General features: G+C 46.2%; 1 protein-coding gene across 1 annotated transcript in view; it reads right to left on the bottom strand.

Annotated features, from left to right (window-relative positions):
• Positions 1 to 19,661, bottom strand: part of CERKL (CERK like autophagy regulator) — a 593,964-nt gene that overhangs the window by 213,250 nt on the left and 361,053 nt on the right. Inside the window, exon 8 of the mRNA XM_086956224.1 lies at positions 5,098 to 5,166. Within this exon, the coding sequence (XP_086812350.1) occupies positions 5,098 to 5,166 (69 nt within the window). The remainder of the gene's footprint in view (positions 1 to 5,097; positions 5,167 to 19,661) is intronic.

The following is a 19,661-nucleotide window of genomic DNA, read 5'->3' on the forward strand; positions in this document are numbered from 1 at the left end:
AGGAAGTTGCGGAAGGATTCCTTAGGGTTGGTAAGGTAAAGCAGCACGTCATCCGCATATAACGAGATCTTGTCTTCCCAGTCAAGTGTCCAGCGCAACCCTCGTATTGATCTGTCCCATCTGACCCATGCCGCCAAAGGTGAGTGCAAAGAGTAATAGGGACAGTGGACATCCCTGACTTGTGCCCCACCCCAAGGAAAAGTCACCAGACTTACAGTTATTGACGACCACTCTAGCTAGGGGGTTAGTATACAGCAAGCGCACCCAACCAATACACTCACTTCCAAAGCCCAGCTTTGCTAGTACCGCAAACAAATATTGCCACTCCACTCTGTCAAAGTGCATTTTGGCGTCTGGGGATACCAGCACCGTTGGTTTGTGAATCTTCGGGGAGCCCCCAAGGACTCCATGTAGTCTACGCAAATTTAGTGCCGTATTCCGACGCAGCATAAAACTGTATTGATCCGGGTGAATCAGGGTCGTGGTCACCTTGACCAGTCTAGTAGCCAGGAGTTTAGCTAGTATTTTGGGCTCTGCATTGAGAAGCGATATGGGTCTACAGGAGAAGCACTGTGTCTTGGGTTTGCCGGCCTTATGTATGACCACCATGTTTGCCAGTCATTGATCATAGGGGAGCTCACCCTTCTCCCTGCTTTCCACAAACATGGCTCGGATGTGGGGGGCGAGCTTACTCGCATTTAACTTATACAACTCAATAGGTATCCCGTTGGGACCCGTCGGTTTACCGGACTTTATCTGCCTGATCGCTTGGGCAACTTCATCATCTGACAAAGCGGAATCCAGATAACTCCTATCCTCCTCTGACAGACGTGGCATAGCAACATCTTTGATCATTTCGCTATTCTCAGTTTCTGTGAGTTCACCACCGGCAGTATAGACCCTCCGGTAGTACTCAGAAAACTCGTCCGCCACAACCTGCGGATCCGTGATTCTGTGCGACCGCGACCCTTCCAATTCAGGTACCAGCCTAGAAGCTCGCTCCCCGTGCTCAAGCCATGCAGTCCATTGCCAGCTTTGTCTCCGTGCTCATATATACGACTCTGGACGGCATTGTGTTGGACCACCGCTCTATTCCTAACAAGATCTTTGTATTCTTCCTGCCGGAGCCGTGACGGATGGAGCTCTGCCGGTGTATGCGACTTAGCCACCCTCTCCTCCAGGAGTATAACTTCCATCTCCTTCTGAGCTACTTCGGCATGGCCCTTTTCTTCTTACCTGAAACGAAGGACAATACCTCACCTCTCGCAACCGTTTTGTATGCTTCCCAGAGGGACTGCGCCGAGTCTACAGACCCCTTTCTTTCCAAAAAAGTAACGGTCTGACATCCGGAGAATCTCCGTTTTGATAGCTGGATCCTTTAACTGCCAGGCGCTAATAGGAGCCACTCTGCCCACTGCGGGCAGATCAAGGGCGAGGCAAAGCCACAATTGAGGATGGTCAGAGATTCCCCTCCCAAGATATTTCACGTCATGGACCATGGATGCCGTTGCTGCTGGCAGCAGTATGTAGTCTATCCTAGATAGGCTACTGTGACCTGCAGAAATATGGGTGTAGTGTGTCAATGTCAGGTTATGTACTCGCCAAATGTCTACCAGCCCCAGCGTTTCCAGGAAGTCCGAGAGCCATCTCTGAGTCTGTCTGAGTATCCGAGGTGGGCTGCAATCCACTACCCCATCTAATACGGCGTTAAAATCACCGCCTAAGACTAGGCCCTCAAGGGCAGTGTAAGGAAGATAGAACTCAAATCCCGAAAGGTCTTGGTCTGGAGGCCAGGTGGCATGTAGGTAGACAGAAGTGTGACCGTCCGGCCCCCGACCTGCCCCGAGACACCTACGCCTTTGGTCAATCCACGTAACCTGCTCAGACAATGGAAAGGAGTTCTTAACCAGGATACCAACCCCTCTAGAGCCAGTGGTGAATCCAGCATGCGCCACCAATTTGTACCCTCCCTTGTGGAAGGCCAAGCACCTATTACCTACTAAGTGCGTCTCCTGCAGCAATACCACATCTGGAGAATGTCGTCGGATAAGCTGGCCAGCAATCCCTCTCTTAATCTTGTCACCCAAGCCATTAACATTTCAACTCAGCACCTTCATCCCTGATCCTCTATTATTCTGTGTCGCCGAACCCATGCAGATCGCGTGTCGTTACAATCGTAACACCTGAGACATAAAAATAATAATAAAGGGATTACCATTGCACAACAACAAATCAAAAACTCTACATACTCCCATCCCCACTCTCTTCACCCTGCACCCCTGCTCTTGGCTTCCGCCTATCCCAAACTTGCAGTGTGCCTGTCGCCCCATACTCTAACTAACTATCTAAAAGTAGAAAGGAGGAGGAAGGCAGCTCCATGGACCCCCCATCAGCCCTGTATCACCTACTTCTACACCTAAGACAAATCTTGACTCTCAAAAGACAATACAATATCCAATTACAGTCTTTAAGCAGCGCCATTTACTCCTGTTCTGACACATCTCTCCTCTCCTCCCTCTCGGGTCCCTCAGACCCTGGCTGGGGATGTATCTCCGATCAGTCGGAGGTGACGTCTGGATTATCAAAAAACAGGATTTTCCATTGACCTCAATCCTCAGTCAGGCCGGGAACAACATGGCGTATTTCAGACCTTTATCTCTGAGTTTTTTCTTAACCCCCAGGAATCCCTGACGTTGCCTCTGTACCGCCTGTGTGAAATCTGGGAAGAAGGAGACTGGTATTCTCAAATCTCAAATGACCTCCCTCCCTGGAGGCTTGCAGGATAGCGTCCTGGTCTCTGAAATTAAATACTTTCGCAATCATAGGGCGGAGGGGGGCTCCGGGCCTCAGCTTATCACCCGGGACTCTATGCGCCCGCTCAATAGTGAAGAAATTACTGTGCACCTTGGGTTGAAGGTGTTTGAGAACCAGGTCTTCCATGAAGAGATCTGGAGTCTGGCCCTCCGCCTTTTCCGGAACTCCAACTATTCGAACGTTGCCTCTCCGGGCCCTCCCTTCATAGTTGTCCAACTTCCGGCTCGTGAGGTCATTAATCCGCTTGAGTTCCCATACCTCCTGCCGTAGTGATGCTACATCGCCCGTCAAACTGGCAGTTTTAATGTCAAGGGATTTAACCTTTTCACTGTTTTTTGTGAGGTCCGCACGGATAAGGTTGACCTCTATAGCCATTGTATCTAGTTTATGATAAGGTGCCTCCATTTGCTGTCCCAAAGACGTTTTCACTCTATCTATAGCTGCCATCACATCCAGTAATGTAGGTTCCGTCTGGGGGCCGACCGAATCCCTTCCCGGACTTTGTGTTTTCTTCAGATCCAGCGGGGAGCTTCTCGGCAACGTATATCTGTCCAATTTGTTGGCTTTCAGAAATCGGAACCCTTGAGTAGACAGTGCCTGTGACCTCTCGCTTTCAGGTTTGGTCGCCATTTCAACCTTCACTAGAGCCCCAAACAATTGCCTGCGGCACCGACTCACCGCCGGAACCCACAATGTTAACAGATTCCTCCCCCGCTAGGGTATCCTGCTCGTCACCGGGACTCCAGGCAGCGGGTTTCAAAACCCCAAGAGGATCACTTCAAGACTGCATTGCACTCCGCAGTCAGGTCTGTAGTCCAGATCGCTCAGCCTTCTCCAGCCCTGGCGGACAGCGGTCTCACACTGCGAGCCAAGGGAGTCCGTGACGACGAGGGTCTGTCCTCAGGAGTCGTCCACTCCGCGGCAGGACGGCTGCCCCAAAAGCTCCTCGACACTCCCCTCATAAAAGGTTCAACACACTGTATGTCACTCTGCCCCCAATCTCGCCACTTTGCAGATATACGCCTGGGGGGGGGGGGGATTTGTGTCACCCAGGCGAGGCGCCCACCCTCCCGGAGCCGAAGACGTCCCGCCTCCAGCCCGGTCAGCCACCGGCAACTCCTCAGCCACGCTCACGACAACTCACCGCCAACACTCCACAGGCGGGCACCACTGGGCGAATGAGCAGGGCGACTGCAGTCTGGTCAGCTCCTCAGTGCCACCCCCCATGGACCTTCTGGGCCGGTCGGTTACCTCCAGCTTTAAGGCGGCCATCGCCGTGTCGCAACCGACTGTACTGCTCACCTCAGCCCTCGGCATCTCTAGACTCAGAGGCTTCAGACCTCCCAACTTCTCACTCCGGGCCCCGACCTTTCAGCAGGACTGGAGTTGCTGCAGTGGGCCCACAAGATCAGGATAGAGGCCAGGTGGCGAGTCTCATAACACAGGAATATCGCCCCCGGTCCGCAAGTCTCTCTACAATTGGGTCTGCAGCCCAGACCGCCCGGCCATTTACGCCCCCTGCAGCTAGCGGTCCTCTCGTGGACCTACTGATTTAGTTAGTGGTAGGGATGGTTGGAGTTTGCGAGGGCAGAAAAATAGGTTTTGAGGTTTTCATATTAAGTTAAGGCTAATCTTCATCCCCAAGGAGGGCCTTCTTGGTGTTTGAGGAGTTAAAGGAGCCAGTGGGGAACTTGATGTTATCTAGTGGAGAAAGAGTAGATTATACAGTATGGATATTCCCAATAAATAAATGTTTACCATGAGGACCCACCACAGTATCCATACTGCTCTAGCCCAAATGACAGACACCAGCAAGTACAAAATATATGTGGCAGGTCACATGTGCGTTCACCAGACCAATATCAAATTGGCAGAAGTGGAATGGAGCTTACTGTTAGCAAAACTTTAACACTTCTTCCTCAGTAACTTTTAGGGAGCACTAGGTCGTTGGGCGGTAGTTTCACCTGACATTTGTCACATCGCTGCACCCACTCAACATCTCATTGAGAATATAGGTGTTCTAGTGAGAATACCACTTGGTTCTAGGACACCACATAATTGCTGAAGCTAGAAGACATTGTTATTGTACTTCACAATAGAAGTGGGCTAGACATCTTTACACTGAGTTTACATCCCATCCCACCTCAGCAAGTCATCATTCCCTGCCAACTTCACTTTACAGGGCGCCCATGTTAATGCGCAGGGTGCTGTCCTGCTCAATTCATTTTCACCACAACAAAAATGTTGGCCTTGTACAGCTGGATGCTGTTATGTCTAACCTACCTTTCATCCGGCTGGGATATCTGAAGTGAGTTGTTGGCGGGTAGAAATGTTAAAGTGCAGCTCTCCGATCTGCAAAGATATTAAAATAATTACTTGGTTTCTTAATATACAGAGAGCTATCATTATAATAGAAAAGTACTCAAAAGGAAAACAACTGTAGTATATAATGTGATCCCAGCTCATTCTTGTTCATGGTTACCAGAGATATCAGGTGTCTTTTGTAAACTTCCTTACAAATAGAGGCCCCAGCAACCACGACCTGGCCAGTGGAGTGATAGATTTCCAGTGCACCATATAGTTTAAATTTACTCATGCAAAAATGTGTATTTGCACAAATACATTATTTTGTGTTTCTTGGGTAAAATACTTATCCCAGTGGAGAAACTTCATTCCTTACCCCTTTGTGAAACCACCTGCCCATCACCACCGCTTCCCAGCCTTTTACAGTACGTACTCCTGACGTCACAGAAATAGTTTTATGTTTATTTTCATGGGTGAGTAACCACCTGCAAATGTCTGAGTATTCACAGATGTATGTTTGTGGTGTCAATTACATGTTGCAGAGCTGTCTCCTCGAACCATTTCTAGCCATAGACTCTAAATTTATGATGATTCATAAATCAACAAACGTGGACTAGCACAACAAATGCAAATTACAATTTCAAAATCCCATTAACCCAGACTGTATATACAAGGATGTGTATAATACTATTATAATTGTACTTTCAGGTACCTTTAGTTCCACTCAGGCCCTCATTACAAGTTTTCCAGAATCCGGTACAGCGATACCTGCCCCAAATTCTAGTTACTCCAAGCTTTGAAAGACACAGACGTGAGACTACTGGGTTATTTTTCGGGTATTTTCCAGATTTCTGAGGCAAATCTGTCCACATGTTCTGCCTTAAGCAGGAAGGGTGGATTGAATTGGAAGTAGGGGCAGGTAGAAAGGCCTCCACTGCTGACAACTACATGTTATGCACGTACTATGTGTGCTGGTAACTTGCCTTTCTGCAATCTGTAGTGCAGATAATCAGTGTGTGAGAGAAGCATGCTTTGCTGCCAGATCGGCAGCAACTTCTCAGTGCTCATTAGGGATACTAGTGAACAGTTTTGAGATCTGATATAAAAATGATAAACTGTTGCCTTTTACCCATTTCTGGTTTTAGCACATGCTAATCTTTATGTTTAACATGCTGCGCAAATAAATCTTGCACAGGGCGTCAATTGTATATCTCATCATAGATCCACTGAAAAAGACATTAGTATCAAGAACAATTGCGTTGTATTGCTTAATTTAGAACTGCCTGAACGATGAAGTATCAAATTCCTGGCATCCACTTAAATATATTTTTACATCCATATACAGATACTGCTGACTATTGGTAACATCCTATGCTGATTGCATTCTGCTGTTCTTTGATCAAATTTGGTAGATACCCGATTTCTAGAGATACCCTATTAAAGATTTATATTCACCATCATCTGCTGCTCAGTACATCTAAGAATGTTCTGCAGTTAAGTCTTAATAAACACCCTGTCCCATTAACAGACTATATAAAGATCATCGGTATGATTCATTACATAATCTTAATGTAGGGAGGGAATTTGGCAACAATTCATACAGGCTTATTTTACTTCCCCATTAATGTGTCACGGCGCCTAGTTTAAAAAAATTATTTATTATACAAGAAGCTTTTCAAAGTGCCACACCCTTGAGTGGCTATTCCTAAAGCCTAGAGCTGTAAAAAACATAATGTTAGTTACATCACTTAAAAAATTCTGGCATGCACTTTTCATGTGGTTATGTTGGATTACTGATCAGTGTCAGAACCAGGCAACAAGACTGAAAATCTTCTGCTCAGGTGAGACTCTCAAGGCCTCAGAGCAGTAAATAATTAAGATTGACCTTTGCGTACGCATTATTACAAGATGTACCAGACTATGCGTGTTGGCACAGTAGGATTTTACGAAGAGAGCAATGGCTCATGGGAGAGAGGGGCAATTATTTTCACATGGTCAACTAAACGCTGGGTATTTATGCACACGAAACGTGCAAGACATAAGTTCAGTCGCCAAACAAAAATGTATTTAAATTTGTGCTATGGTAAATGTACCCCATGCAATCAACAAATCATCTAAAAGTTTCCTATACGCAAATGTGCTTGGACTATTGTGGAATGGTTTGTACTTTTCCACTTGCGTTTTACACCTTCTGCAGATGGCAAAGTTTTCACTTTATACAAATTAACTACAAAAAGCTTGACTTTTTTTTTTTAATCTGCTTCTATATGAGCCCTTCATCTGTCCCCAATAACGGCAACTGAAATTTTGTCAAGGTTGCCTCTTGTGCATGACTCACCCCAGGATTTTTTTCTTTTAAGAATGCACAGAATCCCTTCCGCCTTCACCCTGCTTTTCACACAACCTTTATTGCAGGGATACGCACATGCAGCGACTTTTTGGTGAGTTCAATCCTTACTGAAAAGAAACCTTCTCCATTTTATTTGCACGGACTAGAAATTCATTTAAGACTGAACAAGCATTAGCAGTGCCAATAAGTCTGGCTTCAAAGTGATGTCACTGACCATGTCATGAATTATGTAATATGTGACATCATCAGCAGTGGATTGCGGGCGTGTGAGTTCTAGTTAGTACAGCTAACTATACCGGAGGAATTTCAATGGTTTTGTATGAGTGAAATGTCCAGCTAACTATGACACCCCTAAAACCTATGTTTTTTTTCAGTAAATTTCTACATTTTTTTAAAATGCAAATTCCTAACTATAACATGTTTGAATCCCATCCTCATCGCCAATGTTGCAAGTTGAGTCAGGAGACAGGAAGCATGTTTGTAGTTACATTAAGTTCATTTATTTAATCCAAAAGTCCTTCCCTGGCCAGTCAGTCTTAACCTCATGCGCGCTAGCGGAATTCCGCTCCTGCGCTGAGATTTTTTTAAATGCATGTTACGTGACGAGCTGGGCTCGTCATCAGCGTGCGAGGAGGCTACGCCATGACGAGCCCAGCTCGTCATCAGCGTGGAAGGGGTTAAACTGCCAGAGCCTGGAACCAAGCACAACTACTTGGAATGTGGAATGCACAAGACACAGTGCTCCACACTCTATGTTAAAGACAAACCTTACAAGAAGACTACAACAGAAATCTATGTTTTTTTCAGTGAATTTCAAATGTTTTTTAAATGCTATTTCCTAACTATAACATGTCTGTAACTTATGTTTTTTTCAGTGAATTTCAATGGTTTTGTAAAATGTCATTTTTTAAAGGTATTAATTGTTATATTTATTTTTTATACTGATTTACTAAATTTTTTTAAACAATTTAATTTTAGATATTTTATTTTTTAAATTACAGCGGAATTAGTTGTTCGGATGATTTTAGGTGAATATTTTAAAGTTCCAAAACTCCACACTTAGAAGAATTTCCAAGTGAAACCAGTCAATGTTATCCTATGGAAGGAAATTCGCTTAGCAGGTAAGTATTTGAATTTAAAAAAATTTATAAAGCGCACTTATACCATGCGGTTTCATGGCGCTAGTAGGAAGCTGAGATTACCGGGAAAGGACATAGGATTTAGGATGAGAAGGCTTGGTGAAAGAGATAAGTTTTGAGGATCTTTCGGAACTCGATGTAGGAAGGGGCAGTTCTAACAGAAATGGGGAGGGCATTCCAAAAGGTGGGGGCAAGTACAGAAAATTTCAAGCCGCCGGACCTGCTTTTCTTAAAGCGGGGTGCCGAGAGGAGAAGCTTGGTGGAGGAGCGTAGCTCTCTGCTGGGGCGATAGACGGTAAGGGCAGAGGAAATAAACGCAGGAGCAGAGCCTGGAATGTTGTACAGCCCAATTTGAAAAGAGACCGTTCTTTAATGGGTAACCAGTGGAGAGATTTAAGTGTGGGGGTGATGTGGGAGAATTTGGGCAACCCAAAAATCAGGCGAGCTACCTGATTTTGCACCAACTGGAGACGTCGAAAGGCGTTGGCGGGGACGCCGTTATACACGATGTTCCCATAATCCAGTCTCGATAAAACCATCGCCATTAAGATCAGTTTTAGTGCCGGGGGGGGGGGGGGGAAATGAGAAATTTTGCGGACAGAACGAAGGACAAAGAAACAGGAGGAGACTACCGAACATATCTGGGTGTGAAGAGTGAGGTGTTGATCAACCGTGAACCCCAGTGTTTTGGCAGAGAGTGACGGCAAAGGTGGGGAACCTAAAGAGGGTGGCCAAAAGGAAGGAGATCAGGGACTGCGACTGCCCCCAGTAAGAACCAACTCGGTCTTATCCGGGTTCAGTTTTAGATGGTTGGTATTCATCCAGTCCCTGATAAACAGCATTGTGGATTGAAAATTGTGGACAGTAGGGGTGCGAGATCAGTGGACCCGGGATGGGTTTGAGCTGGACGACGAGGACTGGCAGTGTGCGGTCTCGTCCCCGAAGGAGGTGGCGATCCCGGCCAGACTGCGACTCGTGCAACTGAAAATCTTGCATAGGGTTTACGTCACTGGCCCCCGACTGATTCACATGGGTCACTCTGAGGATGGTCTCTGTAGACGGGGGTGTGGTTCCCTGGCAACATTCATGCACATTATATGGGAATGTAGGGCGGTGGCTGCATATTGGAGGCGTATACACACAGTGATGGGTGAAGTGACGGGAGTTGACTTGCCTGCGGGAGCCCGGCGCTGTCTATTGAATGTATGGGGCCCTACAGACTACACCAGTTCACAAACTCAATGGGTCACCCTGGGCAACATGGTGGCTAAAAGGGACATTGCGCAGAAATGGGGAGCGGCTCTGCCCCCTACGGTAGAGATGTGGAAGGCTAACATGGACTGGTGCATGTTCCGGGAAAAAACTGTGTATGTTGCCAGGGGTAGGTCCAAAAAGTGGAATAAGGTTTGGGGGCCCTGGAATGAATATAGAGGTGATATTTGCCTCCCGCCGGACGCAGCGCCCTTGGAGGAGCGAATGTCCCCTTAGCCCCTGATTCCGGCTGCTTAGCTATACACAATGTCCTGACTCCTCCCTCCCTTCGATACCCAAGCATGTGACCTGTTCATGTATCCTATTTTCTATATAGGCCCATCCAGCCCTGAAATAGGGCGATGCCGTACTCATTTCTTTTGCCTTGCCATTCTCACAGTTATAGGTGCTTTTCCGTTGTTATACTGTTTCCTTTTCTTTATTTCATGATATAAAATAAACCTCAGGTGAATCTGTATTGTATTCTGTGTGCACCATTTTACACTATTGTGTTGTAAATAAAGGTTTTCCAAAAAAAAACCATTGTAATAATTGCAGTGTCACATCAGTAAAATCAGACCAATATCAAAGGAAGAGACCATAGCGTCCCCAAGGGAGGGGGCGATCGCCTCTAAGTTGAAGTTGGTGCAAATGAAAATACTGCACAGTATTTATGCCACTTTGGTCAAGATGGGATATGGCGATGAGACTAGCTGACGACGGCGATGTGGCAAGGAAGACACCTTATTTCACATAATATGGGAATGCCCTCATATTATTAGATATCGGAGAGCGGTTCACTCGTGTATGGGGGTAGTTATGAAACAGACAATAGCTATGGAGGCCCAACGCTGCCTCCTAAATATATGGTAAACAATGGACTTGGGCAGCAAAGAGAAAGCTTGGGTGTCTTTAGGATTGATGGTCGCCAAGAGGAATGTTGCGTGGAGATGGGGGGGTGCACATAACTCCAACACTACAGGAGTGGGACAGGGACATGGACTGGTGCATGTATTGAGAAAAAACAGTATATGTATCACGAGGCTGCCCTAGAAAATGAATGCAAATATGGGGGAAATGGAATGCATATAGGAGTAACATATGTGAACCACCCACGTTGCCTGCGCATCCGCCCCTGGGAGAGTCAACACCCTGATATGTTAATGTTCACTGTATAGTAATCTTCATGTGATAATATAGAACTGTATGTAGTGTACCATTGAATATCATGAGAATTTGATTTGGATAACTTACAAGCTGTGATGTTGTTATGGTTAATAATAAAAAGAAATTTAAAAAAAAGAAAATTGTGGACAGAAGTAGGAGAGTGAGAAAGATAAAAAATGAGCTGGAGGTCATCGGCGTAGTTGTACACCGTGACCTCCATCTCTTAAAGTGCAGAAATGAGGGGGAAAATGTACAGATTAAATAAAAAAGGGGAGAGGGAGGATCCCTGGGGGACACCACACTGGACCTTGTGTGGGGAAGCAGTGAAGTCTGCCAGGCGGACAGCTTGAGTGCGCTCGCTCAAGAAAGAGCTGAGCCAAACCAGCATCAGGCCCCCTATGCCCGCCGCCCTGACACGGGAAAGAAGGATGGTATGATCAACCGTGTCAAAGGCGGCGGACAAATCCAAAAGGATGAGGGCCTGAGGAATGTTGGAATCCAGCCCTTCTCTCAATTCGTCTATGACTGAGACGACAACTTTCTCTGTGGAATGTCGAGAACGGAAGCCCGCCTGACATGGTGCAAGGTAAGCACTGTCTTCGACAAAGGAACTGAGTTCCCTGGTGACATAGGACTCAAGGACCTTGCCCAGGAAAGCAAGAAGAGAAATGGGGCGATAGTTTAGAGGGGAAGAGGGATCGGCTCCAGGCTCTTTTTAAAATAGGTATGATAGTGGCTGCTTTATAAGTGGCGGGAACAATGCCCCGCCCAAGCGAGTCGTTAAGGAGAGCAAGGGGGGGCATGCAGCAGCTTGAGAAGGCCGTACGTAACACGTGGGCCGGACAGGGGTCAACGGGAGAACCAGACTTGACCCGGGCTGACAGAGAAAGAAAAATTTCTTTGGTCATTGAAGGTATGTGAGTCAAGCTGGACTTATTAAGTGGCGGCAAAAAATCACGAAAGGTAGGGGAGGGAGGGGGTATGTTGGCCTTAATTATTGCAACTTTCTCAATGAAAAAATCATTGAGTAGGTTGCAAAAAGCTTGAGACGGAGGGGTCTTGGAAGATGTCCTATCTGAAGATGCCAACTCTTGAACTGTATAGGAGAGTGGTGGAATAGCACACCTGTGTTTCTGTGAGCCTATGTGTATTTAATGAATGCTAATACTGTTTAGTGTGCTCGATGGTGGAGAGGGAGCGTGCCCTGCCCCCCCAGTGGAATAGATACCAAGTATGAGCTCAGGGAAGCCCTGGGCTACCAAAGGCACAACTTTGAGGGGCCATAAGGCCTCACCAGATTATTCAAACCATAAACCTTTTTGTGTCCAAATTTAAACCAGTGGTTTATTTCAGTTTTATGTATTCATCATAAGAATAACAATAATGCTTTATCTCAATATTCATACATCTACATGCAGTCTGTGTTTATACATGTGTAGAAGGTTTCAGAGCCTTATTAACTATAAACAAAACATTCTGGTTCTCAATATATGTTTAAAGCACATATATAACATTTCGAACATTGTTTCCCAATGCATTTCGGGTTCATGTAGAACCCTTCATCAGGGGAAATATCAAAAATGAACCAATGAGTACTGTGATGACAATCTTTCAAAAACACTTTCGAGGTCACTGTGTTTTGAGGTACGACGTAGCAGGACCTATCCAGGTTCCCGTTGGGAAACTCGGCCGAAAATGTAGTTCAGGAATTAACAGGAGCAGACCTTAGGCAAAACCGTGAACATCCTGCCTCTCTAGTTTGGGTGATTCGGCCAAAGCTGCTATTAAAGGGTTAAAGGAAACGAACCTCTGGCACTACAGTAAACAAACCCTTACGGGGAGAAATTGAGCTTCTCATCAAAGTGATCGACTGCTGTCAGCCTCACTGCAACGGCGCCATACATCCAAAGGTAACGCGACTCCGCCCATCAAGTTGGGCGGAGTCGCGTTACCTTTGGATGTATGGCGCCGTTGCAGTGAGGCTGACAGCAGTCGATCACTTTGATGAGAAGCTCAATTTATCCCCGTAAGGGTTTGTTTACCGTAGTGCTAGAGGCAGGATGTTCACGGTTTTGCCTAAGGTCTGCTCCTGTTAATTCCTGGGACATTGAGGGTCCAGACTTGATCCAAGATGTGACCTCGAGAGTGAGTGGGAGTATGGACCTGAGAAACAAAATTAAGACTAAGGAGAAGTTGAGTAAACTCCCTAGACATAGCGTCTCCCGCTGGGTCATTGGGCCAAAAATTAAAATCCCCTAGGACCAATCCAGAAGCATTATTGACTACTAAAGTGGCAAGTAGATCTTGAATAGCTGAAATAAAATGTGGACAGGATTGTGGTGGGCGGTAAATTAACACACATGTAATAGGGGATTGAAAGGAAACAGTGCGCACAACTAAATAATCAACCGCAGGTATAGGGGGGAAGGGGAGTACCTGAAAGTGGAGGTTGTTACGAGCAATCAAGGCAACTCCACCCCCGTCTTCCCCTCAGGTCGATCTGCTCGGAGAATGAAGTAGGAGGGGGGAAGCGCTGCCAGGATATTAGGGAGTAAATCAGAACGAAGCCACGTTTCTGTCAGAAACAGAAGGTGTGGATTATATGATTCCAGTAAATTAAACAGATTGAGCTGATGCTTGACTGCTGATCTTGTGTTCAGAAGATATACCAGGGTAGAAGGTGTGAGGCTAGTTGAGGAAATGTTGGTAGAGGGGGCAGGAGAAGAAGGGGCAGGGGAGGGGAGGGAAGCAGGGAAGGAATATGGGGAGGTTCTCCGGGCCAGACCAAGTTCGAGGACCCGTGAGAGGGCAGCTGGGTAAAGTGGCCAGGAAGCCTGATAAGACCGCAGTTGGGCAGCAGAATAAGAAATAAAATGGGCAAAGTGCATGTCCCCTAGCCCCGATCGGCCGCGGACGGGCGCAGACGGACTTGCCTTCGGCGCGCCGCCGGCGCGTCTGCTGCGCGTGCGCATAAGGGGGGGCTTATGAGGTCAGAGGCGCCGGAAGACTAGAGCGCTGACCCGGGAGGCGGCTCCCAAGGTGGCGCCCAGCAAACCCCGTCAGCCCTCCGATCAATCGGCACCAAGCCGTGTCGGACCGGGGCTAGGGGAGCGGGGGCCAAACAGGTACACAGAATAAAAAACAGAGCAATTTTAAAAATGATGTGCAGCTAGAAAGTAAGCACCGCGCCCAACACACACGCAACTGGCCTAGAACCCTCTGCCACCGGGTTCGCAGTTCCGTAGTGTTATCATTACTTTTTCTTACTCAGTGGTGGATCCTAGTTAAAAAAATGCATTTAAGTCATACAGGCGATTTTTTATGGAATTTTTGTAGTTTGTGAAAATAGACACTTAGAAACTTTTTGGGTGAAAACCAGACAATGGATTCCTATGGAAGGAAATACAAGTTACTGGTATGTACGGTTACAATTACTTTTCAGGGTCAGTGCTGGGCTAAAAGATGCAGCACTGGGTTATCTCCTGATAACAGGTGAGTAATTCGGAATTCATAGGTCGGCTGATTTTAGAGGAATATTTGTAAGTTTCAAAATCGACACTTAGAAGAATTTCCAAGTGAAACTAGTCAATGTTAGCCTATGGAAGGAAATTCAAGTTACTGGTAAGTACGGTTAGAATTACTTTTCAGGTTCAGCACTGGGCTCAAAGATGCAGCACTGAGGTCTCTCCTGATAACAGGTGAGTAAATCGTAATTCGTAGTTCGGCTGATTTTAGAGGAATATTTTAAAGTTCCAAAACTCCACACTTAGAAGAATTTCCAAGTGAAACCAGTCAATTTTACTGGTAAGTACGGTTAACATTACTTTTCAGGATCAGTACTGGGCTCAAAGATGCAGCACTTAGGTCTCTCCTGATAACAGGTGAGTAAATCAGAATTTGTAATTCAGCTGATTTTAGTTTGGTCCAGTATATATAGACCCACTTTCTTACACCATCCCTTCCCTTCACCAGTGTGCAAACATGCCCTGTGGCGCATTTTGAGTTGGGAGATTAAGTCCCCTTGAATCCTGAAGGTCCCTAGGGTCAAACTAGGCCACTAGGTACCTCCAATAGGCGCCACAGAGCTGCGTTGCAGAGAGGTGTAAAAAGGGCCACGGCCTGGGCCACCTCTCTGCAACACAGCACAGTGGCGCTTACTGGAAGCACCTGGTGGGCTAGTTAACCCCCAGGGGCCCTCTGGATTGAAGGTGAATTATTTCCCCAACTTAAAACACGCCACAGGGAGTGTTTGCACAAGTTACCTCATGCCCTGTCCCTCCCTTTGCCCCTATGTAAACACGCCCTGTGTCCGTTTTAAGGTGGGAGACTAAGTCCCCTCGAATCCTGAGGTCCCCTGGGGGCCAACTAGCCCACCAGGTACCTCCAGTAAGCACCACGGAGCTGCACTGCAGAGAGGTGTCAAAAGGGGTGTGGCCTAAGAACACCTGTCTGCAACGCAGCCCCCTGGCACATACTGGAGGTTCCTGGTGGGCTAGTTGTCCCCCAGGGACCCCCAGTATTCAAGGGGAATTCATTCCCCATCTGCAAACATGCCAGGGGGCACATTTGCAGAGTGGTGCAAGGATGGGGCGTGGCCTCCGGAGCGATCCCGTTTAAAAAAAGCAATATTAATTTAAGAAGGGGGGCTTTGTAGCCCCCTTCTTTTTCTAATTTATTGGCCCTGGCGACCCCATCCCACACACAGGGTGTATTTAAACAAAATAAAGCCCTGGGGGTTGGCGGTTGAGGTTTTGTAATTCTCAAGTCTGACTCCATTTTGTTCTGTGCCACCATTTTGTGTTGCCCTCATGTAGGCCTGTGAAGGTAGCCTGGCGAACAAAGTGGCCTGGCCTTCTTAGTTCATGTATACATTAACTAGGTTTCTTTTCTGAAACGAACTGTAAGAAACTAACCTCTTCTCAGGGTCTCAGGAACGCGGAGGGACTTCGTCGAATTACACCGTACACTAAGGGTCACAGTTGCTGGATAGTGTCAATTCATCTACAGAATATCTACTCAAAGTATATACTATCACCACTGATAAATAGACTGGGAAGTAACAGGAGTCAAACTTCTACGTGGACTGCCGTAACCTGAGACCCTCCCCTTGATTATATGAAACAAAGGCATTTCTTCGGAATTTCTACCGAAACGGAAACCACACCTACCTACATGGAATACAGCATCTAAACCATTAAGATGAAGCTCTGAGGGTCACATACTACATTCGACTTGGCGTGATGGATGCGGTGCACTTGATGTGACTTTACCTCTAAATCTTCAAACAGAACACGTTTTAGTGATAGGTGTCCTATCACATTGCTACTCTCCCTTTTTGTCTGATCCCCTGATACCTGCACAATTTGATGAACAAGGTCCTGATGAAGGTGGCTTGATCCACCGAAACGCGCGTAGACCCGCCACAAGGGCCAACAATTACATCTTGGTGCCCTTGGATTACATTAGCTTTGTCACCTTGCTATTTGGAATCCAGTTCCTTTTCCATCAGTGTATGTGGTGTGAATGTAGAATGATTGATAGCACGTGAGCGAGCTGCTGTGTATGATTGTTTTTCAGGGGTTCTGTTAGTTTGCTGCTGTTTTTATGACTTTTTTGTGTCCTTTATGAATTTTCTCAATTAATACATGTACTTTTCTGATTGACAACAGTATTTATATGAATTTATATCTATAAAAAAGAAAAATAAATATTTTTTGAATGAACTCTGTTTATACTTTACCTCTTTCTGTCACTGTTTTTGATTACTTAGAGATGTACACACATGATTGAATGATACGGCCACTGTAGGAACACCCTTCCCTTTCTGAGACACTAACCTCTTCACCTGAAACTGACCTCGCAAAGCTAATTTCCCTGATCGATCTTTGTCTAAGATTGCCAATCAATGTTCAGGACATCGTTAACTTTTAGTTTCCTTGCACATGCCTTATCTTGTTCAGCATCTGTTTCTGTTTCTTTTTTATGTTTCTTCATTACATGGGTTATGCTTTCAATTATAGGTTTGTCCGGCTTGTGGAGATTGAATTTGGGACATTCCTAATGATTAACTTTTGGGTTGGGATACTGTAAATTGAGTTTTTGTTATGTGATACTTTGTTTGAAAATGTACCTTATTGGCTAGAATTTTGTGCAGTGGGTGTACATTTAGAATGTGAATATTGGGTATATAAGGAGAAGTCTCGCCTTAGTAAAATGAGCAGTCTCCTGAGAAATTTACACCGTGATGTATTTCTAGGATCACTGTTACTGGCTGCAGCTAATAAACTTGGTCTCTGATGCCATCCAGAAGTATTCCGTGTCTCTGTATACGAAGACAGGTGAACTCGAAGATCTTAGGCGTGCCCCTGACGCCGCTGGGTTAAACCCCGGTTCTTCAACTGGCGCCCAACGAAGACCCTGAAAAGGATCCTTTGATGTAACACTTACTGAGATTACCACCCCCTTATGTGCAGGGTGCTACTGCACCTCCGTTACCGCCAGTTGTTGCACCCCTTGTTGTCGTTCAACCCCCTGTTGTTGTTCAGCCACCCGTTGCTTCACAGGTGGTTCTTCCTGCCCCCGGCGCAGCCCCCTCCAGGGCCGCCAGCCTTGCCACCAGCCTTGCCTCAAACTCCTTTGCCTTACACTCCTTTATATTCAACTTCTCTTATTTCTGTCCCTACGTCTCTGTCGCCTCAAAACACTTTGTCTCCTGTCCTCATGTCAACTTCTTCTCCTTCTGCTCGGCAACGAATGACTGAGACTGTCACTAGTCTTTTGTCTCCTTTCTTTGGGTCACTGAATATGACCCCTGTTTCTGAACGTAAGCAGAGACGTAGTCAGCTCCCTGGTCCTGAAGAGCGGGCAGTGTTAGATCTCCTTGCTCATAGATGGGTTTCGAATACCTCCAAGTACAGTCCACAAATGGTTATGGATATCTTCCTACAGTGGGAGGCACCAAAACAAAGGTATGATTTTGATGTCATGTGTACCTTCCTTCGTCAGGAGTGGGAAGATAATGAGTTGGGTTCAATTCCACTGGAATTGCTTAATGTTCAGTCTAAATTTGCTAAAGGGACGATAGTGGGTTCCGATGTTGAGGAAGCGGTAGAGACCCTACTCACTTTTAGGTCTAGACTTCCACCTCAGTCATTGTTCGAACCTGACCCTTCTGTTAGGAGAAAAGTGAAGCAGTATCCTATGAGAGAGGTTCCCCCTGTATGGAGAGAGGCAGTTGTGGCTGATGCCGCTCATGGTATTGCGGCTGCACTGGCTCATTTTCAGCGAGTGTGGGTGCATGTCCCTTGGAAGAGAGCTGAGGTCCTGGCTCTTAAGCAGACCTTGCCTGACCCTCGTAAAAATCCTGCTGGTTATTACAAGGAGTTGTCTCAGACAGTTGATGCGTGTGTTATGAATTTAGCTGACATAGATATGTTGATGGGTAATGTAGTTCCTCAACCCTTGTGGGCGAAGATCCGTCACGAGGATCACGCGCCAGAGTTAGGAGATACGAGGGTTAATATTACTGCTGCAGATGGTCGGCAGGTAGGAGGTGCCAAACCTGAGCCCTTAGTTGCAGAACTACCTGGTAGGATTATTAATTTAATGAAAACTATGATGCCTCCTCTGCAGGTGAATTGGGACAAGTTAGCAGCATGCAAACAAAAGAAAGACGAGAGTGTGTCTGATTCTTCACTAGGTTGGAGGAAACATTCATTGATCATAGTGGTCAGGACATGAGTACAGAAGGTGGTCAGAGGTTGTTTGTAGATAAGTTTGTTTTTAATTTACTTCCTGAACTTTCTAATAAGTTAAAGGACTCAGAGTATTGGCTACTGCACAATACTATGAGAATAGAGATAAAGATGAGAAGGATAAAGTAGAGAAGAAGACTATAGAATTAAAAACGAAAGTTCTTCTGCAGCAGGCTTATCCGCCTCGCCCTAATCAGCGTTAGTTTCAGCAACCTTCCCAGTTTCAGCAACCCCCACAGTTTCAGAAACTGTTGCAGAGGCCTGAGTCCTTTGCTTCGCGACTCCCGCTAGGCCCTAGTCAGTGTGCTTATTCTAAAGAAGAAGGTCACTTCAAGAATAGTTGCTCGATCTTGCTACAGCGGGCGAATGGTATGTCTGGTTTGAGAGGTCGTGGTGGTTTCCAACAAGTACCTTGGGGTAGGGGACGTGGTACGTTTCCCCAGAATGAACGTTCCTTTTCCCCTCAGAATTCTATGAATTATTTTGACCAACAGAATGTTCCGACCGTCCAGTCCGCTCAGTACTACACTGATGATTATTATGTTGGAAGTGAGAGTGCTGGTTTTAATAATAGTTAGGACAGCCATGGACAAAGGGAGGGAGTAGTGTCAGTTCCAGTAGACCAGAGTGGACCTTATGTTGAAGTGATTACATCAGGTGTGGCAGAACCTTTTCTTTTGGATACTGGTGCAGCAAAGAGTTCTATCATGCACTCTAAACTCCCTGGCGCACCTTTGTCTGGCTTGACCAATGTTTCAGTAGGATTTTCTGGCGCCCCAGTTCGTAACCCGGTTATTTGTCCTTTGCCCCTTTCTATTGGTCCCTGTGAATTGGAGGCTCCCCTTATTCTAACGACTGGCTGTGGCGAGAATCTGTTGGGTT

This window comes from Lissotriton vulgaris, chromosome 2_1, assembly GCF_964263255.1.
Source record: "Lissotriton vulgaris chromosome 2_1, aLisVul1.2, whole genome shotgun sequence".
Taxonomy (NCBI): Eukaryota; Metazoa; Chordata; class Amphibia; order Caudata; family Salamandridae; genus Lissotriton; species Lissotriton vulgaris.